Source organism: Alosa alosa, chromosome 6 (genome assembly GCF_017589495.1).
Source record: "Alosa alosa isolate M-15738 ecotype Scorff River chromosome 6, AALO_Geno_1.1, whole genome shotgun sequence".
In the NCBI taxonomy this organism is placed as follows: Eukaryota; Metazoa; Chordata; class Actinopteri; order Clupeiformes; family Clupeidae; genus Alosa; species Alosa alosa.
In genome coordinates, this window is record NC_063194.1 from 20,220,528 (window position 1) to 20,247,840 (window position 27,313).

Genomic DNA, 27,313 nt, shown 5'->3' on the forward strand with positions numbered 1-27,313 from the left:
GGAACTAAAACACTTGCACTGGACCCAGGGAACCAAGGATCAAACTCCAAACACCGTATTCAGCATTCCACACACGCAGGTTAAAATGTAAGTGTTTTATTACCCACACAGGTAATGACAACAAACAGCAACACTGTCAAAACGTGTCTACAAGTTAATGACAGACTGACAGCATTGTAAGACCACACTTTTCAACACAGGCCAAAGAAACGCCTAAATGTTCCCTCAAGTCAAATGGCCCTTATCAAGCTCTTACACAAAGCCCAGCACAACAGTCTTATCACAAGCACCTAAAATGACATGGTTGCAAGGCTTATCTGGAGTTTTGTACTGTATCTTTACTGTATCTTTCTTTTTATTTCATTCAGGATTATATGTCCATCCGCCCTACCGCTTTTGCAAAGTGTTCCAAATAGGGAACACTGTAACCAGTGCTGTGCTGCTGCTGCTGCCACCCAAAAGTGTCACTGCAAACAGAGCCAGGCGCATGAAGAGCCATTTAGATTTATACAGCATGACTTAGCAATATCAGAGAGGTTGAAGGACCCATGGTCACACACATTAACCCCATTCGAAGGACACATGGTCATCAAGCTGTTAAGTGTGGAGGACGTAATCAAATTATAACAATGCTGATATATTAGTAAAATCATAAATGCTTTAAAATTCTACCACATGCCAGAATATACACATTAGCTGAAGCATGGTAGGCTATGCCATTCTGGTAGTACTCCTGGTACATGGTCAATAATTTATAGGCACATCTATATACACTTTTACAAATGAGAACCACTTCTATCCATGATAATAACTTCTTCCAACTTATATTTCACAGTCTAGTCTTGGGCTGTAGTAAAGAAACAAAACCACATAAAGAATTGGTGAAGATGCCTTTATGATATAAAAGTGTTTAAATCTAATCTGCTATTTAACTAAAAGATAAAACTGAGGGAACCAAAACCAACAGAGGAGGAAATGTCTGCTTCCTATGAATTCCTAACTGAAGAAGAAAAAGAAAATGGAGGATTCCTGTTGTACATTTTACAAAACAAACTAAATTAAACTTAATGTGATCAATAAGTTAAGTCCAAGCCCTTACAATGCTCAACAGTGTATACATTCAATACAGCAGTTTGGAACAAGAAGCCAAAGCATAATGTGAAAGATTTCACAGACATTAGATTTTAGATATGAATACTGTATAATAACAACACTTGCTTTCAATACAGGGTAATTACAACATACATTCAGCATAAAAGTCAATGTTGTCGTATACTCTTACGTCTACAGTCTATTTGCACAGGTTTGAATTAACAAGATTCTTACTGCAGAATTTGTCTACAGAAGTAGTTCCTCAGGACACTCAATACCATCTCAGCTTACGTACACACTTGCAAGGTAGCCTAGATTAACCCAGACAAACCTGTTGGTAAATTTGATTTAATAAGCGGTCTGGTGTTAGCCAGGGTACTTGCAAGATGATACCGCACAAAATTCTGTGCTAATGATGGCTGTTCTGAGCTCAGTTTAATTAGTTTAAATAGTCAAGGAACACTGGTAAGGCTGCTCTTCAGACATGTGTGGGGTTTAATTACTAGTTAATCCCCACACTGGGAAAGGAACAACAGATTTGAGTCAGACTGTGTCTTTACTGTGTGTCTCCTCTGCCGACCAAATCCATCTTGTAGAAATTAAGACATTCATCATTATTCCACCGTAGAAATTCTCCAGTTCAGAGGACTTCTACACCAGTGTTGTAGAATTGGCAAAGGTCATCTTATCTGCTTTACACGTCTCTTCATGGTTACTGTCATGGAGTCACAGACAATGTGTCACGTGATATTTCATGTGTGTGTGTGTGTGTGTGTGTGTGTGTGTGTGTGTGTGTGTGTGTGTGTGTGTCTGGCACCCCTCACCACGCAAGAGGTGAGGCTACGCGTGGGCTTCGGGGACTCCGTGGAGGATTCTCTGTTGCCTGGTTCTCACTCAAAACCCTCTGAAAACACAAACACAGAAAGTAAACAAACAAACAAATACTTGAGTAAATAAAACAAACCAAACATGGATGAAATAAAATGATTGGAGATGTGACAGCGTACCTCAAATTTGGACATGAACTCGGCGAAGATGCCAAAGAAAGCATCGACGGTGGTGGCCGCGCTGTTCTCGCCGAAAAAGGAGGCGACGCGGAAGAACTCCTCCATGGCCCTCTGCTGCAGGGACTCCAGAGACTGCACCGCTGGGTGTGAGTTCTCCAGAAAGCCCTGTGTACAAGTCGTCAAGGCTCAACTCCTCAAAAAGCATACAATATGGCACAGTATACAGCCACACTTTGTGCAGACTCATCAGTACCATTGGCTGAAATCATGACTCTTTGAATGCTTGAACTGTGACCTTAATGGTCTACACAAAGGTCAAAGGAGCATAGTCAGCATACATCTGCCTTTCTTGGGTTTTGTGGTGCCATGCTAAGGCCTTGGGAGGGCACGCAGCAAAAAGGATACACTCATGACCACAGCGAAGCGGTCCTCGGATGTGGCTGGCATCTTCTGACAGGCCGTGCGGATCTCCTGGATGGTGCCATGCAGGTCGTTGAGGTCAGAGGTGATGTTCCTCTGATTCACTGGCAAACAGATTGCACACAGTAGAAATGTTTCAGCCTCTGTATACCAACTCATTGTTCCTCCTGAATGTCTTAACAAACGCACTGTGTGAGAACATTGATACATTAACATGGTTCTTTGTAGTACACCTACAAATTTGCAGAATTGCAGAAAAATTTGCTGATTTTTTAGGAATTGGCAACTGTAAGTCTTGGCACTGAAGTTCAGTACTGAACACAAGCAAGCATAAACCCTCCTTCCAGTTGTGCCTGGCCTCTTCCCACCATACCTTTGGCTGCCAGGGGCACTGTTGTCAGTTCCTTGGCAAAGTCCAGCACCTCTGGAAAGTGTTGATAAAGTGACTTGACAAGAATGTGCAGAAAGGTGGACTTCCCATCCACAGTTTTGGTTGTGCTGAGCTAGGGGCCGGAACAAACAAGAGCTGTGTTCTGATACGGCAGGCAGGAGTAAGATCTTCAGCACAGAAACACTTTTAATTGGCTCGGCAAAGACAAATTCATTCTGTGAGCTTGGTTTCACATAGCTTTTCCACAATATTGAAGAGATGGGAGTTCTGAAGGGCTCACCTCATTGAGAAAATTGATTTTAAACCCAGTGGTCTTATTAGTCTTGGGCTGGCCATTGTTCAGGTAATTCCCCATAGCCAATACAAACTGAAAGACATTTAAAACCAATAGCCAATACAAACTGAATAGCCAATACAAAATGAAAAACATTTTCAAAAACTAATCATTCAGCAGTAACTGAGAAAGGTTGCACTTCTGGTGTAAACAAGACAGGTCTAGTGTTACCTATGAATACAGTTAAATAATCTTACAGGGGAGATATATAGAGGTCTAAGTGAGATTATGGCTTATCTTATCACAGTGTGTTACTCGGCATGGTTCCTTTTTGCGCTGGGATGATAAGGAAGGTTAGTTGTTTGTTAATGAGGTGCGGATAAGGAGGGCGGCACCTCCAGGATCTTGGCCAGCTTCTTGCTGGTCTTGAGCTCCATGGAGGCTGTGTAGACACACTCGTAGGCCCCGCGCATCTCCTCCGTCTTCTCCTGCAGGGTGGTCTTAAAAAACAGGCTCCGCAAACGGGTCTTGTACTCAGGAACAGACAGCATCTGTGCTCACACACAGACAGGCACACATGCACACATAGGGACAGACAGACAGACAGACAGACAGACACAGAGAGACAGACAGACAGACAGACACATAATAATGTGCATTTATAAACATCTTGAATGACACAGACATACAAGAGGTTCGAAAAGGGTAGCAAAGGCTGTTATCCTATCAAGTGACCACAAGTAAGCATCCCTCAGTGCAGTAACGCTACCTGCAGCACAAACTGGTCGGGCTCGCTGAGCTTGTTGGGGTCCTGCCTGTACAGCTCATACTTCCTGACCTCCTCCTCGTCCGGGGCGTAGAGCAGAAGCTGCTTGATGTGCGCGGATTCCAGACGCTCGGTGGCCATGGTCATCAGCACCTGACGTAACTCCGCCGGGGACAGCTTTAGGTGAGCAATCAAGATGGCTGACAGGGGCGTAGAGAAAACAGTATTGTCAGTCAAGATAAGGGTCAGGGACAGAGATTTGGTTTGAGATAGTACCAAACGCATTAAAAGCAAGACACAATTAAAAGACTACAATGTGCCAATCGTCAGTAAACTTGAATTTCCCCTTGGGGATCATTAAAGTATCTATCTATCTATCTATCTAGTAAAGTATGTTATAGATAAGTGAATGCTAAGGTAAACAATCTGGAAGAGGGCAATATTAAACACAGTCCCAGTGAGGAGAAATAAACAGCTATTCTCACCTGCGCTCACTGCTAGGTTGCCCTTGGTTGAGGTAAAATGCCGCTTGCGCTGTGCTTTGCTCAGTGCAGCGGCAGGCCAGTTCTTGCACGCACAAGCCATTGACAATAATGGATTTCATAGTGCAGCGTTGCCACTTGTGTGTACAATGTGAAGCCCCCTTGAGAGTATAATTGCCAATTTGGAGAGGCAAAGCATGGTTTATAACACACAACATGTTGTGTCTGAAATCAATGCATAGTATAAATATTCTAAAGGAAATAAACACCCAAACTGAGTCAGAGAGGGAAAAGTATGATGGAAAGACAAATCACTTTTATACAAATACAGAAAAAAACCCACAAAATCAGTGATAGTGCTAGCCTGGAAGCCAGCCCAAATTTACCCTGCCCACAACATTCGATCTGGGCTCTTGAGAAGTCTATATGCCCAGTCAGGGTGTGTTCAGGCCAATCAAATCACTTGGGATCAGGCTTTATACAAGGGTGGACAGATGAGCAACAGTGAGTCATACAGATCATCTGAGTGTGCTTGAGTTAATTTAGTTTACAACAAGATTGCAGCTGGAGAAGCAAGATGTTTAGATTTTGCCATCACGTCTGTTATACAAGATATTGACAGTACAATAACTTTAAAAGATGAATAGAAAACTGTGATTAAGGCATTTGTTGAAAAGAAGGGTGCTTTTGCCGTTTCCCATATTAGATTTGCATATTGTGTTGCTCTGATTGGTTAGGTTTATCCAATTGTAGTGGTTGAAACACACCCCATAATCACATCCAGATGCCATGTTACACATTCTGTACTTCAGTACATTCGGTCATCATTGAATAATGTAGGCCACATACACATTCAATCTACTTTCATTTCACACACTCCCACACAGATGGTCCTGCCAGTCAGACATCACCTGATGTGTTCTGACACAGATTGGTTCCTGAACCAATTAGTTCAGGTGCCAAGAGACTCAATCTGGGTCTGATAGATCTACAGTAAAAAAAATACAATACACTATCGTAAAACCACCATTTAACAACCCTTTCGTTCGAAAATCCTAAAACAACAATGTTTTTTTAATACTTCAAAATAACATTTGATAAATGAACCTTACATTTTTCAGTAGCCAAAGGTGTGTAGATTTGAACAAAATCTAGTTTGGTTCTTTCCAGGGCTTTTACTGCCTGAAATATCCGATTTTGTTTACCACGCTCTGAGTTTATTGCTGGGCTGGTGAGTGCCTATTTCCAACCTTTCTCACGGCACATCAACGGTTAGACCGAGAATTTTCATCACAAATCAAAATTCCACTGGAGCTCCAAGTGGATTTGTACACGCAGCCTTACAACACTGTTTACAGCTCTTCGAGTCATGGTAAAATGTAATTTTTGGTACATAGCTAATTTAGATACACTTATGGTGAGGGTGCTTGCGTTTTTTAGGAATCCGCCATCTTGGTTTGTATAGAAATTAATATTAAGTGACACATACACGCAAGAGGTTGGAAATACTTGACGGTTGGTAATAGGTGACGTTCCTATACCTGAGACAAAGAGACAACTATCAGACGCTACTTGTTCCATACTCACAGGCGTTGTAGGCCTTCTTGTGGGAGAGGATCTCCACAACATCCTTCTTCTTGAAGGTCTCGGGCTGAGGTACAGGCTCTGGAACAGCCACTGACACAGGAGGCCACAGAGAGACTGTTACTTTTCCATACAGACAAGTGGCTTCAAGCATTTTGAAAGGGATGTAGGGAGTAAACAGTGGCACAGACAAACACACTAGATCTCATCATACCAGGGACTAGGCGGGACTAATGAGGCAGGAGGGAGTAAACAGGGATGAGGAGGATGGTGCAACATTCTGAATATTCACTCTCTTAGATACATAAGTACAAAAGTACATAAAAAGTTTTTGGGGAAATTGGCCACTGATATAGATCAAAGTGGGTCACTGACAGCAACATTCAGGCCACAGAAAGTGTTAATGTTATTATCAAGAGGTGCATTAATTAAACGTCCTTTTGAAGAGTGACAGACTGTTCTAATTACCCAAAGTGTCTTTCACACAGAGAACACACAACTTTCTGTACACAGAACACACACATTTCTGTAGCACTTCACTGTGCAATTAACGCCCGACATAAAATCACACTCCCTGACTTCCTTGTCCACTCAACCACTCAAACACACACACACACACACACACACACACACACAGACACACACACACACACACACACACACACACACACACTCAATCTACAAACCTGGAGCCTTCTGAGTTCCAAAGTGCAGTTCAAGGTCAAGATACTTCACCATGTCACTCAGCTTATCGAAATCAGAATCTTCCCCCATCTACAGGTTACGAGGACAAATAGAGAAAAGCTTTACTCAACACATAAACAATCCAACACATACTGTATCTCACATCACAACCTTTCAACACCTGTCAAATATAAATATTTGTCACATCACAGAAAAAGGGTATCATTTAACCACCCAGAATAAACCACTCAGAATAAAAACATTGACAAGTACGTTACATATAGGCATTTGAAGGGTACATTCATCTCAGAAATTGTGTAGGCAGGTCCACTGACTGTGCTGAAGCCACACCTAAACTGTCTCACCACATAGATCATTCTCTAAACCAGCTGATTCTAACGAGCATTATTCTTCAGTCAGATAGATGAATAATTAGTGAAAGCACAAAATGCATCTTATACTGTAGAAAGCAGATTTTCCCACAATGCTTGCAGATTTCAAAGTGTCAATGTCCTGTTTAGTGGTCTAACTCCACAATTCAGTACTACATAGTTTAAAGACTTTACACATGTTTTCAGTAGTTTTCTAACCTATACAAGGTTCCAAGGTTCTAAATCCAATTTTGGTTTACAGGGACTTTAACTTAAATTCACCATTACATCTTGTCATCACTTTTGTCCTTGCTGTATATCTACAGATACTAATAACAGGGCTACTATGAATATCTCAGATGTCCTCATTACCTCCCCCACCTCCACACTTATGCCACCTGAGCTCACATGTTCTAGAATGTTCTCCTGCAGCTACCGGAGAGCCTGAGCTCACCTACTGATGCTGCCGCTTCTGCTGCTCCTGCTGCTGCTGCTGCTGCTGCTGCTGCTGCTTGGACTCACCTGTCCCCAGATGGTGCCCTCGGAGTTCTCCACCTGTTCCCAGCGCAGACGCTTCACGCTCATGTGGCTGGAGTCCAGAGTGGGCTGGCGGGGCAGCGGCGGAGGCTCGCAGGGCGGGGGAGGGGGCGGAGGCGGCGGGGGCTCCAGCTCCGAGTGATGACCCTGGGCGTGGTGATGGGCCTGGGCCTGGGCCATGGCCTGGGGCTGGGGGCTCTGGCGGGCCTGCTGGCTGGACGGGTGCGGCTGATGGCTCTGATGGGCTTGGCCGTGCTGCTGATGATGCTGTTGATGCTGATGATGCTGCTGATGCTGTTGCTGGGGCAGGGGTGGAGGCTGTGGGGTTGCTGGGGCTGCGGCGGGGGCTGCTGCTGGGGAGGCAGAGGCTGGAAGGTGGTGAGCACTGCCGGCTGGTACTGCTGGCCGGGGTGGATGGGGTGCGAGTAGGAGTGGTGGATGGGATGCGTCTGGTGCACCTGCTGGAGCAGGTGAGCCGGCTGGGCCGGCGGGTAGGTCTGGTGGATCTGGATCTGCTGCATCTGGTGGGGAGACTGCTGCTGCTGCTGCTGCTGCTGCTGTTGCATCTGCTGCTGGATCTGCTGCTGGATCTGCTGCTGCTGTTGCATCTGCTGTTGTGAGTGGTGGTGGTGGGAGTGGTGTGGGTGGTGGTGGTGGTGCATATGGTGGAGCTGCTGCACAGGGCTGGGGGAGTGGTGATGGGGGTGCTGCGCCTGGTGGCTCTGGTGAGTTTGGTAGGTCTGGTGGGCCTGCTGAGTGTGATGGTGAGCGGCCTGAGCCTGTTGGGCCTGTTGGGCCTGTTGGGCTTGGTGTGCCTGTTTGGCTTGGTGTGCCTGTTGGGCCTGCTGGGCCTGGTGCATCTGGTAGAGCACAGCATGGCCAGGGTGGACGCCGGCCTCAGGCGAGGGCAGCGTGGCAGGGACTGGTGGTGGTGGTGCTGCTGCTGGCCCTGGTGGACAGCCTGCGGGGTGGGCTGCACTGGGAGGGAGTGGTGCTCCTGGTGCTGGTCCATGGGCTCCTGGTAGTGCTGCAGCTGCGGGTGCTGCTGCTGCTGCTGCTGCTGTGGGTGGTCCATCAGCAGGTCCTCCCGGGTGGGCAGCACCTTGTGCAGCGAGTGCCGCTTGGGGCCCGACGCCGGCGGGTTGGACCGGGGAGGGGGAGGCGGAGGGGGCCCAGGGTGCCGGCGGAAGGTCAGCACGCGGCCGCCGTGCTCAGGGGTGTAAGCCACCCCACCACCGCCACCACCCCCACCTCCGGGGTGCCCGGACTGGTCGTTGAACTGGACGGGCGGCGGGGGAGGGGGGGTGAGGGGGGGTGGAGGGATGGGCTCGGAGCCGGAGGAGTAGGTGAGCGAGCTGGCGTCCTCACTGCTGGGGCCGCTGTGCAGCTCGCTGGCACTGCTCAACTCCGGGGGCAGGAAGACGCCTCCCTCCTCGCCCTCCTCGCCCTCGTCCTCTTCCTCCTCCTCCTCCTCCTCCTCTAGCTCCTCCTCTTCCTCCTCCATGTCCTCCTCCTCCTCCTCCTCCACATCCTCAGCTCCTCCTCTTCCTCCTCCATGTCCTCCTCCTCCTCCTCCTCTAGCTCCTCCTCTTCCTCCTCCTCCTCCTCTAGCTCCTCCTCTTCCTCCTCCATGTCCTCCTCCTCCTCCTCTAGCTCCTCCTCTTCCTCCTCCATGTCCTCCTCCTCCTCCTCTAGCTCCTCCTCTTCCTCCTCCATGTCCTCCTCCTCCTCCTCCTCCTCTAGCTCCTCCTCTTCCTCCTCCATGTCCTCCTCCTCCTCCTCTAGCTCCTCCTCTTCCTCCTCCATGTCCTCCTCCTCCTCCTCCTCCTCCTCCTCCTCTAGCTCCTCCTCTTCCTCCTCCATGTCCTCCTCCTCCTCCTCTAGCTCCTCCTCTTCCTCCTCCATGTCCTCCTCCTCCTCCTCCTCCTCCTCCTCCTCCTCCTCCTCTAGCTCCTCCTCTTCCTCCTCCTCCTCCTCTAGCTCCTCCTCCTCCTCCTCCTCCTCCTCTAGCTCCTCCTCTTCCTCCTCCATGTCCTCCTCCTCCTCCTCCATCTCCTCATCCTCCAGGTCCTGGAAGCCCATCTGGACAACATCCTAGCATTACCATCAATCACAGACCACAGGGACACGATGTTACAGGGAACACTGAGAACGCTTCTCACAGGACATCTTATGTGGGTCACTGTAGCATCAAAACTACAACCAACAACTACTGTGCCCTCCTCCCCCCCTCCCTCAGCAGAAACACTTTAAACAAGCACTTTACTAGCTCACAGGAAGTAAATAGATCAATAAATATTTGAGGAAGAAACATATTGTCTTGTAAGAAACAGAGAAACAGAGTCAGAGCTCACACTCACTTCCTCGTAGTCGTTCTCGGGGGAGAGGAAGTCGTCTGGGCCGACGGTGGACTGACCCATCTGCTGGCTGAGGGCCTCTAGGAAGCGTTCGGTGTCCACGGTGCGTGGGGGTCGGGAGAAGGTGTAGCGCTTGCGGAGGCGCTGCGGAGGGCTCGGGGCAAAGTCGGGGGGCGAGGGCGGGGGGCTGTCCAGGCTGATGTAGGGGTTGGACTCGGCACTGGTCTGCGTGGGCAGCACAGGGGGGTAGTACTGGGGCTCAGGGAGAGGCTCGGACCATTGCTGGGGCTGCTGTTGGGGGGGCTGGTGCTTTCTGCTGCCTGCTCACAATCATAGATGCACACACACACACACACACACACACACACACACACACACACACACACACACACACATTTCATTAAAACTGCACCCACAACAGGTCAACACAACAGATTATGTAATCAAATAGATCAAGGATAATCCTTGACTTTTTACCTCATGCCAAACATTGCTCACCCCAAATTTTCCACACATCCTTTAATTAACTTCCTGTTAAATATTGCTTGTCTGAGTGAGTGTGTCTGTGTGTCTGTGTGTGTGTGTGTGTGTGTGTGTGTGTACAGTATGTTTGTGCGTGCTTGTGTTTGAGTACCTGTGCACCCATTACCTGAAGTTGTCCGCATGGATGGAGAAGGGGCATGTGTGAAGGGGTCTATGCCAACCAGAGAGTCAGGAGCAGGCGGAGGGCGACTCTTGAGGGACTTTGACCGCTTCCCTGCGTACGCATTCTCCAGCTCCGCATACACAGCGGACAGCTACCGAAGGACAGCAAAACAACCGCGGTGTTAATCATCCACCCCTAATGGCCGGAGCATCACACCATCAGTGTCACTTCTACAAACACATTCACTGACCCTGTTACACCACTGTCACTTTCCCATGTCAATCATTGACTCATTCGCTGTCTGGTACTGGCAGTGTCTGGAGTGCCCTAAGCACTGGCAGGTAAAAGTGACCGTGCTGCTCAGTGCCCTGTGTATCATAGTGCCCTGTGTATGGTGTGCGCGTGCTAGGCACGCACAGAGGCAAACTGGGAGACGGTCTTGCTCATCGTGCCAGTGAGGAAGACCAGAGAGTGTGACTGCGGTGAGCGATGGATGGATGGTGGTCCTTACGTTGGTCAGGTTGTTGGGCGTCTCTGGGAGGGAGGTGCCATCTCCGGACTGCCTCTCCCCGGGAGCCAGCCTCATGCCTACTTCCACAGGCTCCGTGCGGATGCCTCAAACAGACACAAGGGGGCACTGTCAGCATCAGCTGTACTGTTCACACTGGACTATGAGTATGTATTTTTGAGTGAAGGATGGAAAAAAAAAGATAACAGTTGAACACTTGTGAAATGCATGTGACATGATGGATGAGTGTTTCCGATGTACCTGTGACTCACACACACACACGAAATGGTCAAGTGACATGATGGATGAGTAAAGTTTCCACCTGTGTGTGACTCCATTGACAGGTCAAGTTGTATTGACTATAAAGTACCATCACCTGTGTGTGTGCCTGTGTGTGTGTGTGTGTGTGTGTGTGTGTGTGTGTGTGTGTGTGTGTGTAGAGTGCCTGTGTGTGTGTGTGAGTGTGTGTGTGTAGTACCCATGCCCAGATGTGTGCCGATGACCAGGTCGTCTGAGCTGCGTCCTCTCACACTACTCCTGTAGGTGGTGCCCGTCACCTTCATGGAGCTGCTGCGCCGGTGGGGCTCAGGGGCCGGCTCAGGCTCAACAGGGGGCACTGCAACACACACAGCACACACGTTATTATTATTGCAGGCACGTGCCATGCCCAGATAATCACCCATCATCATTATTAGATCTCCCTACTCGTAATCATCTTAATCACTCTCTCTCTCTCTCTCTTACACACACACACACACACACACACACACACACGACACGCCAAGACACACGCACGCACGCACGCACGCACGCACGCACGCACGCACGCACGCACGCACGCACGCACGCACGCACGCACGCACGCACGCACGCACGCACGCACGCACGCACGCACGCACGCACGCACGCACGCACACACGCACGCACGCACGCACGCACGCACGCACGCACGCACGCACGCACGCACGCACGCACGCACGCACGCACTCACCAGCAGGTGTGCCGTCACCTTCTGTGGAGCTGCTGAATTGGGGCTCAGGGGCCGGCTCAGGCTCAACAGGGGCATGCAACACACACAGCACTACCTGCCTTATACGCGAAACACCTGCCGCGCCGCTGCACAATAATCATATCATCGTGTATCATAATACACACATCCCTACTCACATAATCATCTTAATCTCTCTCTCTCTCTCACTCTCTCTCTCTCTCTCTCTTACACACACACACACACACACACACACACACCCTTGCGCACCTGCGCTGCAGCGCACCTTTACCTGCGCTGCAGCCACGCGCTGCGCGCACACAAGCATGTTCACACACAGACATCTGTACACAAACAAGCACCCACCCCCACTCACATGTACCCCACCTCCCAGGGTGCCATACGCACTTGTGACTCTGTAGCCCAGGAAGCGTGAGATCTTGGTCTGGCAGTGCTCCTGCTCCTCGTACGTCAACAGCTGGTAGATGAACTGCCAGATCACCTGCTTGGCCGGTGTGTCCAACACAGGGAACACGTCCACAATCAAAGTGTCCACATTCCTGTGTGAAAAAAGCCCCTACCAATCAAGCCCCTGGCTCCACACTTGAACATCGCATTATCATCAGACACACATTAATAGCCAAATCCTTTCCCTATTCGCATTAATGCTGTTATCACTTCGAGAAACTGACCGTGAACAATCACGATTTTCCATTCCATATAGATATGAAACACTGAGTCGTTTGCAGCACTTACTGTACAGTATTTCCTAGTGGTAAGTTAATAAATAAATGATACTAATGAATGAAAGGCAATAAATGACCCCCCCTTCCCTCCGTTTGTCCAGTGCGGGCCACACCTGTGCTGGAAGAAGGCCTCCAGGGCCTTGCAGATGGTGTAGCGCTCCTGTGGGGTGAGCAGGTGCTCCAGCTGCTGGCTGAAGGTGCGGCCCTGCACGCGGATGCTGGGCGGCAGGATCTCGGCCACCCACTGCAGGGAGGTGAGCACGGGCGAGCGGGAACGCGAGCGGCCCTGTGGGGAGGCCCCGCCCGGCGGCTGGAGATCGGGGTCGGGCAGCACGAACATGGGCGGCCCGTCCTCCACCACCAGCGTGGGCATGGCGCCACTGCCCTGCAGCATGGACACCACCTTCTCATGGGAGCAGCTCCTGTTGGGAGTTACGCTCACAAGAATGAGTAAAGAGTAAAGACACACACACACACATGCACACACACACACACACACACACACATACACGGTGCACGCGACACACACACGCCTTACACACACACACACACGCACTGCGCTGCACGCTGCGCTGCGCCCACACATGCGTCCACATACCGCAGCGCACACACACACACACACACACACACACACACCTACGCAATAACACACCCACACACACATACCGCATAACACACACACACACACATGTACTGTATATAGGAACAAAAAGGCAAAATCTCTTCAAATGGTTTACATGAATCTTGACTGGCCCGTATTCAACTGAGAGCAAGGCTGATGAATGACAGAATCAAAGAGCGGAGGCCAGTAGTTTCAAATAGCGCGTCAATACGGTCAGGCAAGGTGTGTTACTCACAATGACCTCTGTGCTTTAATGGGCACTATTCTTTATAAACGTTTGGTCCCTTTCAGGAAAAGACAAAAATAAGTGGGCAGTTCTACACCCCAGTGTCAGTCAGTCAGTCAGTGGCAGAAATGTCCTTCTTAAAAGCCCTACAATAAAAACTCCCTTCTTCAATATGACAAGCAATCCCAGTAAGAGCATACAGGGTTTTAAAGGGGAATGGGACAGTCTGCAGGTACCCACCTCATGTCCAGTCCATTAAGGAACAAGATGCGGTCTCCAGGCTTCAGGCCTGCCTGCTCGGCCGGGCTACCTGTGAGGAGACAGACAAAAAGTCACTTTAACAGGAGATACACAGATACTGGAGAATGGTATCTTGTGAGGACACATCTTTAGGGACACTAAAACATAATGAGGACGGAAGGCAAGGGCTTTATGTTAACACAGGACATAGTGTGCCTGTGAAAGATTTGACACTAAAAATGAGATCACATGATCTCTAGAGATGTGAAAGGGGAAGGAAAATAAATCTGAGAATTCATATGAGCCCTGTGGCAACAGACAGAAGATCATATAACAGCCAGATAAGGCCGGATCGAAGAGTTTGGTTTATCAATCTGCTTCATTGACACTTTCCCACATGGTGCTCTTCACCTCCCCCTCTCTTTCTCATTTTGGAAGTCTGAGAAATCCAAGCTTTGGCACAGTTTTCACCCTGAGCTCTGCCACCACCTGTGATCTCTGACTGTGAGAAGCAGCCTTCAAGCTGTCCCTCAAACCCTGCAGTCTCCTTCACAGCCTTCTTTGCAATGTGTTACACAGGAAACACTCCACTGCTATGTGCTTGAAATGTGAAATCTATGGCCCAACTGGATATAAATGGAGAAGACCTTTCAGTATATCAGGGCAGAGCGAGTTAACATACGCAGTCAAATTAATTATGTAATTGAGGATTATGCCCACCCCCTTCCTCATCCTGACCTGGGATGACAGAGTCGATCCAGACTGGAGCATGGCCTCGTAAGGTGAAGCCGAAGCTCTGGTTGCCTTTGTACACTCGCACAGTCCTGAGGGAGCAAAACACAAAATACAAGGGAAAAGGGGACGGAAGTTAAAAAAGAGTTTTAAGGAGTGTTTATAAGAACCAGATAGAGTTGGCTGGGTCCCTTGAGCTCTGAAGAATACTGAGCACATCCACTGAAGAGGGCTGTTAAGTGATCTCATGTAAGAGAAGAGTAATACCTCAAGCAGCTCAGTATCATCCTTCCTCTAACCCACCATAGAAGGCAACCATTCATTGTATCATAAGTTGAATGTTCAGCACAATCTAGCAACGCTTTTGTTCATCCACCAGAAGTAGCTGACCACTTACACCTAGACATTAGGACCACACAATGTCAGCCTTCACCCTCAATCTATTTACCATAACTGCCTACAGATATAATCCACAACAGTCTGCTCATATGTTAATTAAGTGCTTTACACAAAACACCACTGCATCCCATGTGTCACATAATGCTCCTGTCTGAGGTTGCAGATATTGGAACTGAACCCAGATCAGTTTGATGGCAGAAGAAAAGGCCCTTGCTGGTGTAATTATACATGATTGAGCTGAAGTGTGCCTCCCTCACAAAAGTCTCACTTTTAAGAATCAGGCTCTGTAGCACTTCACTGTGCAATTATGCCCGACATTAAATCACACTCCCGGACTTCCTCGACCACTCAAACACACACACACACACACACACACACACACACACACACACCTATTCCCATGTATTTGTTCCACAAGCCTCAAACACATTTAATGGAATAGCACTACAAAACTACTAGGAAAATACAGTAATTGCAAGTGATAAAATAACAGTGAAAAAACTCTCTCACTCGCCAAGCGCAAATTAATGAGCAGCATACATCAGGCTGCCAAAAAATAGCAGGCACAAAACACAGGAAGATGAAAGGTATTCACTGTTTAATATAACACAGTTCTTAAAATGAACATACTGAATTGTCAAGTCTGATAGTCAAATGCATATTTCATCCATAACAGAAAGCTGGTAAACCATTGTGGGATGCTGATTACCAAAATGAGATATTTATATTGCATAACTGTACAATATTACAGTAGAGCAAATCAGCATATGTTGTCAATACTACGTCCCATTTAGAGATGTGAGCTACTTTAATGGACCTGCTATGAGTCCTAACCTGCAGAGAATGTGAAAAAGCAACAGTAGGATGTATATAACATATGCATGTTATGGTTGTGTCCAGTATGTGATAGAAACGGGTTTCATGGTCACAGGGTCAATGTCAGTGTGATTTCTAGACTTGGCAAAGTGTGTGTAAAGTAGGATGACACAGTAGTATGTGCTCCTAAGAGGTTGGGTGATGTATGAGTGCAGCCATGACTATAATAAGCAGTGGTGTGCCAGAGACAGCCCTGTGGGCTGCTGTGCATTCTGACCTGCGGTTGGCGTTGGCAGCAGCGCTGGCATGTCCGGCGATGAGCGAGGTGGTCTTATGAGGCCGGCTAGCGAGGCGAGGCAGGCCCTCCTCGTGGCCCGGTCTGCACGAGCTGGCTGGCGTGCGGAAACCAGCAGGCGCTCGGGGTGGTCCTCGCTGCGGCTGCGGCGCAGGCGGTTGTGCCGATGCTCGCTGAAGCTGCGGCCGCGCAGCCTGCTGATCAGGCTCTGGGAGACCACCTCGTCGAAGCGCTGCCGGTGCTTCTTGGGGATAAAGATCCTGAGGAACATGGCGCAGAAGAGACAGAGAACAAGAAACAGTGAGAAAGAGAGAAGAGGGGGATAGAGAGAAAGAAGGGCAAAAGGGATCAAGAGAGGAGTGAGAGTCGGAGAGTGGGGAGAGCCTGATGTGAGCAGCCTTTCAACAGCTGGAGGGGCCGAGGTGATGTTCAGGTAGAAATATGGCTGAGCAGAGAGAGAGAGAGAGAGAAAGAGAGAGAGAAAAAGATAGGGGGGTTATCCTTAGGGGGAAAACAAAGGGGTGTGTTCAAGAGAGAGAGAGAGGAGAAAAAGATAGAAAAAAGATAGAGGTGGGTAAAAGAGAGGTGGTAAAAATGTGTGATATTACAATGACAATATAGGGGTGTGATAAGACAGAGACAGGGAGAGAGAAACAGCATCCAGTCATTAACTAGACTGTCGTCGTTCCAGATGTAAATCACAGGTGAGATTTTTCTGACTGTGTCTATTTTCACTGCATCCCTTTTGAAAGAGGAAGAGAGGAGAGGAAGTACAGGAGTAGCCATCACAGAGACGAAGAAGAGATGGACAGTGAGCACAGTTCGATACACACTGAGATATATGGAGCAGTCTTGACTTGTTAGAGCTACCAGCATGGACATGCCCTTGAGGCATTTGTTTTCAGTCAGTTTCATTTTCTTCTCCTTTTTCCACCTCTCTCTCTTTCTTTCTCCTCAGCTCCCCTTGCCTCTATGAGAAATCATAATGCTCATTCAAGGGATATACTTCCAACTTCAGCACTTTTTTCAGTGAGTAGGTATGTGTGGTTACTGACTCAGAAACAAAAATACAGTCGCATCTGGTGCAGCGATGAGAGAGAAGAGCACTGCCATGCCTTCAGGCATAGAGCACCTACATGTGGCATCACAGGGAATTAAATGCCTCAGGCACCTCAAGACTACCAGGCAGAGTGAGAGAGAGAGAGAGAGAGAGAGAGAGAGAGAGAGAGAGAGAGAGAAGAGGCTTCCAGCTGGGATCAGCTGCATATCAACAGACATCTCTCTGTCAGGTCAACTCTAACGGCTTGCGCTGCAGACAGGTACTGCAGTACCAGAAATGACATGGTAGAACAGAGCCTTGAGAACAGAGAGCTTGTCAGCACTGTGTGAGAGCTTTAGAGGGAGATGGAAAGAGAAAGAGAGAGGGTGGGAAAGAGAGAGAGAACCTGAGGCGGGAGAGGGAGAAATAAAAAAAAAAAGAAGGGAAACAGCCAGAGAGCATGGCACCTTGAGATGAAGTGAGGGCTACAACGATTTCATTACTTCTTCCTCACACTTGCGCCCAGTGCCTGCCCACTCAGAGCCTTCTGACTCACCACTCATGTCAGTCTCCAGGGATCTGCAGCCAAGTGACTAGGATGGAGTGGAAGTGACTCAGTTACTTATGGCAGGGGTTCTCAAACTTTTGTGGACCGGGGACCCCTCATAGAGTGGAAAATTCTACAAGGACCCCTCATAATCGCAACACATAAAACTTAAATTAATCATGTAGCTGTATAGCCTTTTTTTCTGTTAGATGCTTATGTTTAAAAACATACAGTAGAGTGCTAATACCACAATAGTCATGTTAGCGAACTTTGACAGTAGGCCTATGTAGGATTTTTTTAATGGATTGTTGTTTCTTTGTCAAATATAGGCCTATTGTGTTGAACACATAGTGCATGTGTTGGCGGTTAATTAATAGTAAAGTGTTTTGACATATTGATGTAACGTATCAGCAGATCAATTGGGCAAATACTGATACTGTAGCATTTTTCGCCATATACTGTAGGACAATTTCATATTTTGTAGCAAACTTTGTCAGGACCCCCTGACAATGTGCTGTGGACCCCACTTTGAGAACCAATGACTTATGGCATCTCCCACGACAGGGCCCAGGGATACCGAACTCTTCTGGTCGGCCGGAGGCTGTTAAATAAATGATGTGACAATAGAGATGGTCAGAATTGAGAGGAGCTGGGAGGACCCACTTTGGTTCTGGTTGGGATCACATGACGTTGAACACCTTGGCACAGGAGAATGGTACTCCCACAGGGGCCCAGTCAGGGAGCCGCCCCCCGGAGAGGAGCCCAAGAGATGGAGAGACAAGTGGGAGGAAGAGGCACCATGCCAACTGCAGACAGAAGGCAGCTCAGAAATTATCTCTACGATCCCACTCTGACTGGGTCACAGTGAGCAGTGAAATCTTGTATATCATTACAGTTCCCATATTACCTCTGAGATGCGCCAGGGCTCCTATGCAGACCCTGACTGATAGCCTGCAAAAGATTGCATTAAAACAGTGTTGAATACAGTTAAGTGTGTTTATCTGTATGTTGAGTGCTCAAGATAAACACACTGTTCTCATTTGCTGCACAGACTACTGGATCAAATAAAACTAGTAGACAAATACATAAATATATCTTGCAAAGCTTCAGAGAACCACAACAGAGAGATCCAGACATTTCCGTCTGTGACACACAAACAGCTCTCCCCCGAGCCACCCTCACATACACTCACACATTTCTACATGTAAAGAGAGAGAGAGGTCTGGGTTCAGCCACAAATAGCAAGAATTTCACAAATAGCCCACTTTTTATAAATGAGTTACTTCCACCCCTGTCTCCATGGTAACCGTGAACTAAATTCATACTGTGGGCAATCTTGTTTATGAATCATTGTTCCGAGATCTTTATTTGTTTACCAAGACAAACAGTAGGATGAGACAATAAAGAGAGAAAGAAATAATGTATACCTTTGTTGAAATGCATGTAAATACGTTACTCCATTACTCCAAATCATCACCAATCATCCGCAATCATAAGAATCACAAATGATGAATCACCACAAATCATTCTAAATCAGTCTAAATCCTCATTAGCCATTACAAATCATCATCCGTTACTAGTTATCAGATCTCACTAGACATAATTTGACTCACATCTCTGTTATCAAATAATTAATTGTATTATGCATTACTAATTAGCAGACAGCTATACACTTTATGAATCAAGAAATCATCCATCACCACCACCACCATCAGTTGGTAGTTCTTGTCATCACCACTACTTCCCATCCTGACAGGTGTATGGAGAGCTCACGATTGGCCCATCTTGGCCTGTGGTAAAAACGGACACCACCGCTTACTTCTGGGAGTTTACCGCACATTACTCACTCAGAGACAGAGCTCACCGGGCCTCAAGGTCACTCAGAGACAGAGCTCACCGCGCCTCAAGGTCACTCGGTGTGCCCAATCCTGCTCCACATTACCAGCTCAGCTCCACATCACCACCTTTAATGTAGGCCAGAGAGAGAGAGAGGGAGAGAGAGAGAGAGAGACAGAAAGAGAGTGGGGGGGGGGCACCTGGGCCTTCATCTTATAGCCCAGTGCAGTCACACTGGCATTCAGCGTGCAGATGGTAATTAACAGCCCCTGATCAATCAGCTCATTTGCTTATTTAACTCTCTTATTTATGTCAGCAGTCAACACGCCAGAATGAGATCTGTTACCTCCACTGAGAGTCAAATCCAGTCCCGCAAAAAATGGGTACATGTCTGAGTATGTGAAAACTGAAACTTTGCCACATCGGCGGAACTCACACCCCAGCTGGCGTCTGAACTAGAGTGCTGGGAGCTCCAAATGCTGCCCATCATTGGTGATATCTCTTACTTTACACAGGAGGCAACACATAGCAAACGATTCTTACATTTAACTTTCATTTAGGCTGGGATGCCCTCAATTAGAAGGAGGTCATAAGAAATCTAAAATTACCTGTGGGAGGGGGGTGTATGGAACAAGGGCATAAGCAGCAGAAGAGTGAAGCAGCAGAGAAGAGTGGAGAAGAGAAGAGAGGAGAGGAGGAGAGGAGAGGAGAAGAAGAGAAGAGAAGAGAGGAGGAGAGGAGAGGAGGAGAAGAGAATGAGAATGAATGACGAAGGCAGCTGGGAGAGTGTTCTAAAAAGGAGAGGCCTGGATTACATGTGAGACCCAGTTAGGGAGAGTGGAGAGGATGAGCAGAGGGGCTTCAGAAGGCACAGCCTGCAGCTCTCTCAGCCAGACTTCAGCAGCACACGCCAGCCACTGCTCTGATGCTGCTGCTGCTGCTGCTGCTGCTGTAAGAGTGTGTGGCTGTGTACATGTGTGTGCATGTGTGTGTGTGTGTGTGTGTGTTTGTGTGTGTGTAGCTGTGCGCATGTGAATATGTGTGTTTACAGTATCTGCATGTGTATGCGTGTGTATGTTTGTGTATGTGTGTACTGTATGTGCATGCTGATGGATACTTTCCAATTACACTGATGCACCAGTGTGTATGTTTTTTGAATTTGTGGTGTATGTGTGTGTGTGTGTGCATCTCAGAAGTGCTGGAGAGTGAGAGTGACAGCTCGCTCTGGGCTCACACAGGGAGGAAGCGCATGATGCTATGTAAAGAAAGATGACTGTACTCGAACAAAAACAGGATGCCCAGACTCTCATCATCAGTCCCTTCACAGTGGGAGACAATAGGCTCTCTCTCTCTCTAAAAAAAAAACAACACACAGTCTCTCTCCACTCAAACAACATAACACCACTTAGACGGAAATATTACATGCAAGGAAAGACTTGAAAATCATACTAAGATCAAAATAGAAACAGCCTCTTTTCACACCTCAACACAAATAAGATGTATTCCCGCTAAACAGAGACAGAGAAGCATCTCAAAAATTCAGGAACAATCAGTAACGTTCGAGAAAACAGAATCAACATATTTAGTCTGTAAAATAAACTGCCCCAAATTGGACAAAGCTGTAGTACATTTAATAGAAGCTATATTTAATCCAACATCAATGCAACAGCTCTGGCTTGAGAACTCACCGGGGACTTTTCTGCTCTTATACACCTGGCAGTGGGGGGCTGTAAGCACTCCCCCTCCACCCCACCCGCGTGTGATAAGAGACCCCCCTGAAGCTCATGCAGGAGTGAGAGAGAGGAGAAGAAAACAAAGAAGTCTCTGTGGTCCACCTTACCGAAAGTGTTTGGAGAATCTCCTGTCCCTCCCCATGACTCCGCTTGTCTGTCCGGAGGCTCTGGGTCTTTCAACTAGGCGCCGGATACTCCGTCGCAGCTATCTCCCAAACCCCGAGTCCCCATGTACGCTTGAATAATTGATAATTCAGCAGAAAGTAGTAAAGAAAGCAGTAGAGGAGCGGACAGATGTAAAGGATTCCCAAACGTCCAGAGAGAAGTGTGAGATTAGCCTCTGGCTGGGGAAACTACCAGCTCTTCAGGAATCTGGCACCCTCAACAGCATCCCTCCAGGAAAAAAACAAGAGGAGGTGAAGAGGAAAAGAAAAGGGAAAAAAGAGAGGGGAAAAAAACGGTTCACGCTTAGTCAGTGCGCTGCCGTCAGCGTGGTGGAGAGCGAGCGGGACCATGGTGACTCCGGGTTCTGTGGGAAAGTCGGCCGCGCGAGCGCAGCAGGGCTAAGTTCAGCTCTGCTCTCGGGTCTCCTGGTAGACGAGGATGCCTCCCTGAGTCCGACCAGGAGGGAGGTGCCTGCCTGCTGTTGTCTCGGTGGAGGAAGGCAGAGGGAGAAAGAGGGAAAAAGGCAGAAAGAAAGAAAGTGTGTGAAGAAGAAAGGAGAGAGAGATGAATAAGAGGGAAAGGGAAAGGAAGCGAGACGAAGGAGTGAGTTTGTGGGAGGAGGAGAGGAAAAGCCAGAGGCAGACGGGGAAATGAAGAGGAGGAATAAGAAAGGGAAGGGAAGGAGTGAGAGAGAGAGATAAAAAAAAAGAGAGGAAGAAGGCAAGGGAGGGAGTCCCTCTCTGGATGTCAAAGAGCTCGGCCGCGTGGGACCAGCAGAGGCTCTATCGGAGGCTCCTCTCACAGCCTCCACATGTGCAGGAGGGAGGCTGACTGGCAGCTGACAGACAGGCAGCCTGAGACAGCCCAGCAGAAGAGACGGGACGGAGGGACCGCCGCAGCATCCTCTCACGTTACCACCAGCAACCGCAGCCATCCCACATGCATCTCACAGAGCATCTCAGGACCCCGGCCCCAACGAATCTACACAGACCACCAGTCCCCAGGCATGAGTACACTCAATACAGTCCTCCTCACACAGATTTTTAATCATCACAAACTTCCTTCAGCATCCAATCCAAAGATTTCTTCACAGATTGGCCAAATGCTGGAGTCTTGGAGTACTGAATCCAGGTGCATTGATAGTCTTGTGAGATAAAGAAAATAAAAAAACGCACATAATTCAGTCGTCTGAAATTGTACAGCATACCTCCCCAACCGCCACCAACCAAACCACCACCTTTAATCCCCCCCGACTTTCCCCAATGCATTTTAATTTGTCAAAGAACTTTTTTAGAAGTGCGTCACAAACCTGAGAGACGCAGTGCTAAAGGAAGTAGGCTGCGTAAAAATAGAGTGCGTCCGCTGGGGGAAATTCAGCAGATTTTTTTCTCATTTTTTCCTGAGGACAGTGAATGCAGCGGCTGGTCAGGTTTCAAGTGGACTGAAGAGGACACTAATTGCCAGCACTGATGAGCGACGCTGATGGGCTGCCCAGAGGAGGACTCGGAGAGCTGTGGGAGCATGCATGCTACCCTCACCATAGGCACAACTATAGAGCCTCAACGTCTGAGTTCTTAACACTGGCTTGAAATGGCTCCTCCGAGGCTGAATTTTTTGTAAAGCACCGTGGGCAAGGTCAAAGGGTTGGGTTGTAACGTAAGGAGAGAGTGCTTTGATGCAATGGACACATCAGTTTGATATAGCAACACCAAATAATATGCCAAGGAGTCTCCACAGAATAAAACCACAAAGCAATGAAATGGGTGCCACAAATACTGCTTCAGGAATACAATTTAGAAAAATCAGGCGATCGAGGCAGGAGAGCAAACGAGTTCTTTAGTATTTTATGTTATGCATATCAATCATTACAGTCTCACCAAATGCTGGGCAATGCTGATGGCTTTGTATAGATATAATGAGAGTCTGCTCCTGTTTTGTCTACACATAATTTGACAGCTTTACTGTAGGCTGTCATTAACATCACTCCATTAGCACTGTGTTGGCGTGGGGCGTGCAGTTACGGCGCTATCAGGCTGAATCCCTGTGACCCGCAGCCTAATCATCTGATCTGGCACACGCGACTGGAAGCAAAGCACTTCCATTGTCAGCACCATTGTGCAGAAGTCTCTATCCCCCAATCCTCCTGTCTCCACTGCCTCGACAACTCTACACTGAGACCCAGTCCTATAGGGGGAGCTCTTTAATAGGTGGATGGCAGACGATCCTACAGAGACCCCCCCCCTGGAGAGCAATCAGTGCTCCAGAATTAGTTCTGACAAAAAACACATCTTCTGATTGTACGAGGTGATCATGAGTTAGGAGATGAATGCCTGCCTGAGCTGTCATTGTGCCCTGTTAAACAGACCATTCCACCAATATCTAAATCTTTGCAGAAAATATTGTAACAACTAAAGCTTTTAGATAATAACGCAACAACTAAAGCTTTTAACTTTTCATGGACAAGCATGTTCTACATGATAAAAAGGGGGTAAAATGGAACAACTTCCTGTCCTCTAAAACCTGATAGACAGCTGCACCACTATGCTCTTCCTACACTAAGCTAAACCTTCTACCTTGTTTGCGTCCACCTCACATAAAGCATAACTCAAACGCAACACCTCGGTAAGATGGGCATATTTGGGCAACGACTGATGGGGAGCCAGGCAGACAGCAGGGAAACATGTCCAGTACACAAATAGGTCATTGTGCACTGGCCTCTAGACTTGTCTCTCATGCTTCTCATGCAAAACTCTCCCCTGATGTCCAAGTGGAGTTCAGCCTCAGAGCTGGAACATCACGTTGAGTGGTTAAGTGTGCCACCAGCACCCGCACGTGAGGCGGCTGAGTTTCCATTTCGGTAGGAAGAGGAGCACGGCATTTGCAGTGAAGTGTCAAAATGGAACCCAGCATCACTAGCTGGTATGGCACTAAAGTAACAGTACACAATGTGCTCAGAGCACTTTGTCAGCTCTGCAAGAGTGGCACTTTAACAAAACACAAAACAGCACTAAAGCTTCTAACATGTAAACCACAAAGGAACACTTCACACTGCAACATCCCAACATGTACCCCTCTGAGAGATTCTTTCAGGAGGCTAAAAGCTCTAAATCAACATGTGACAAAAAACATCATTAGCATTAAACCATCAAAACAGAGTGAAATGGGTTGCCCAGAATAGCTCAAATGTTGTCAAAGAGCCAACATTACTAGGAAATAGCAGACACTATGACTACTTCACCACCTCTTTAGGGTGATAAGAGGATATGAGACAACTAGCAATAGCTAGAGTGGCAGTAAACTGCATGTAAGAGGTGCCTTTACACCTGTACCACTGAATTTATCATCTCAAGATACTACCCTATTCTCAGTACCCTGACAACATATGAAATCAAAGCTTTGGACAATCTCTACCATTTTGAAATTAAATTATGAAGATTCCTGGTCTCTGTTCACTGAAGATAAAATCCTGAAGAAGCATTAACTTGCATTTGCATTAAGAAGCATTAACTAAATACCATTAAGCACATATGCTTTCCAGAATAGTCTAGGCAAAGGGATGGGCAACACAATCAAAAGTCAACCTAGTGCACAGAACATACAGCTATCAGTGTACAGAGTCAGCCTCTCTCACATAGCCAGGAAGAACAGAGGGGAAAGAAGTGTGAGGAGAAAGAGACGCACAGAGCAACTCACCTCAGACAGCTCATTGCTGGTGTCCCTCATAATCCTTTACACCTTGTGGAAATTCATAGCATTTTTATAGTGTATGTAGAATACTGCATTTGGATGTGCAAGGAAGAGAAGGAGAGAAAGAGAGAGAGGGGAAGACAGATAAAGAGGGAAATATATATATATATATATATATAGAGAGAGAGAGAGAGAGAGAGAGAGAGAGAGAGAGAGAGCAGATTCACTGCACAGAATGTATCACATAAATAACAGATTTGGACATAACAGCACCAATCTGCACAACCAAGCACAGCAACAGAGAAAGGGAAAAGGGAGGTGGGGGCTTCCGACTAAACAACTCTATGATATGTACTAATATTGCACATGCCTGTGAGAGAGGGAGGGGGAAGGAAGAGTGGGGGGAAGAGGAATAGGAAAAGAATATTGGGCAGATGAGAGGGGAACAGCAGAAGAGGGGGGGGGGGGTAGATGTGTGAGCAGAAGTGTTCGTTTTTTTGTACTTTTCCAATCAGCGTGGAGAATAAAGCATCTGGCTATTCCCTGGGGCCCAGCACACACCCTCGTTTGGATCTGAGCACTGCGTGGAGTGCGCCAACATGATATCTAAGGAGGGCGACTTCAAACCAGGCAGCCTCCCACTCCAGCGTGCAGCGGACTTATCTGTGACAGGCTAGGTATTCAAACTGATCAAAGACAGCTAGTCTCCTTTCTTTAGGGATGTTCTATCCACATTTGCACAATGAAAAAACACTTCCCCCCATTGCTGCAAGTGATTGATTATTTTTTTTCTCCCAATTAGAATGCCGGGTCTCTCTTCTTTGCCTACAACCTATTGTTACTTCAGCAATATTAAACACATAACCAAGAGGTCGCACCCAGCAGGGGTGATGAGAATCATTGACTGCCAAGCTGGCACGTTTAGAACAATAGTTATTTTATCGGCCAGGGCTGAAAAATCTATTCTCCCGGTTTCCTGTACACTTTGCTTAGTCAGCTAAAGTAAAGTGGCCATTGGCTACTATAAAAAAAAAAAACGCAAATCAACCTCCATTCAGCACTTGGTAATTAATGATATCTCAATAGGCCTTGACTACAATCACACCATACAGATTTAGATTTCTCCACCATTGAGTCTGCTTCTAGCCAGTCTTTTGCTGAAGGCCTACACACACACACACTTGCACACACGCAAACACTGCGCACACACACACACGCACACACACACACACACACACACACACACACACACACACACACACACACACACACACACACACACACACACACACACACGCGCGCGCCGATTAAGAACATCCCACGCATGCCAGCAGTCTTCAACAACATGAGCTGTATACATCAAACAATGGGAACCAATCAAAACACCTTTTTTGTTTCATCTGCACAACAGACTTTCTTGAGACTGAACAAATGTCCCTGCTCAGTAAAATATTCACAAGCTGTCCCGATTATGACAAAACTGTCAGTAGAAGGTGTCTTTTTCTTTTCATAATATGCACACTGTCAGGGTTAGACATGGGACAGCCATTGTCAAGGGCACATGACTAGCTGGCTGCCAGCATCTCTAATGCTCCTTCATATCATGCCATTCTTTAAACAGTGAGAGTTGTGTTCACCTGGGGGAATCTCAAACAGGAGATCCTCGTCTTCCAGTAACATCTCACCATCAGTACACAAACCTTTAAAGAAAGCTGCCGTTTTCACCACATGACCAGGACTGGTATTCTGTGGAGAAGGCACCATGTTGAAGTACCTGACGCTCTCGATGAGCTGCTGATGCTCCTCGGTGATGAGGATCTCGGGGAGGATGCAGGCCAGGTTCTCCACGTCCCTCTCGGTGGCGTACTGCTTCAGCACGTCAAACAGACGCTCCTTCACCTCCGGCTCTTCCCCCAGGATCTCCTCCACCTGTAGGGGGCAGCAGAGCTCACTTAAGACAGGCAGCACATCTGGTAGACAACCATTCACTAGGCCTTTCATGGCATTCATGCTGGAAGAGTGAAATATGCTTCTCTACTTTGTTCTCTTTGGAAGAGTGGCTTTTTTTCAGTGGCTTTATCACATCACGTGGGCAGCCTACTGGTTAGCGCTTCGGGCTTGTA

General features: G+C 47.6%; 1 protein-coding gene across 1 annotated transcript in view; it reads right to left on the reverse strand.

Moving 5' to 3' along the window:
• Positions 1-80: 80 nt before the first annotated feature.
• Positions 81-27,313, reverse strand: part of grid2ipa (glutamate receptor, ionotropic, delta 2 (Grid2) interacting protein, a) — a 31,369-nt gene continuing 4,136 nt past the window's right edge. Inside the window, 23 exon segments of the mRNA XM_048245480.1 lie at positions 81-1,996; positions 2,100-2,264; positions 2,505-2,623; positions 2,893-3,022; positions 3,191-3,277; positions 3,580-3,735; positions 3,954-4,150; positions 6,020-6,109; positions 6,703-6,790; positions 7,594-7,961; positions 8,008-9,088; positions 9,676-9,702; positions 9,969-10,285; positions 10,615-10,762; positions 11,123-11,226; positions 11,598-11,735; positions 12,516-12,667; positions 12,967-13,275; positions 13,942-14,011; positions 14,680-14,765; positions 16,166-16,281; positions 16,284-16,443; positions 26,965-27,119. Of these exon segments, the coding sequence (XP_048101437.1) occupies positions 1,913-1,996; positions 2,100-2,264; positions 2,505-2,623; positions 2,893-3,022; positions 3,191-3,277; positions 3,580-3,735; positions 3,954-4,150; positions 6,020-6,109; positions 6,703-6,790; positions 7,594-7,961; positions 8,008-9,088; positions 9,676-9,702; positions 9,969-10,285; positions 10,615-10,762; positions 11,123-11,226; positions 11,598-11,735; positions 12,516-12,667; positions 12,967-13,275; positions 13,942-14,011; positions 14,680-14,765; positions 16,166-16,281; positions 16,284-16,443; positions 26,965-27,119 (4,347 nt within the window). The 3' untranslated portion in view covers positions 81-1,912.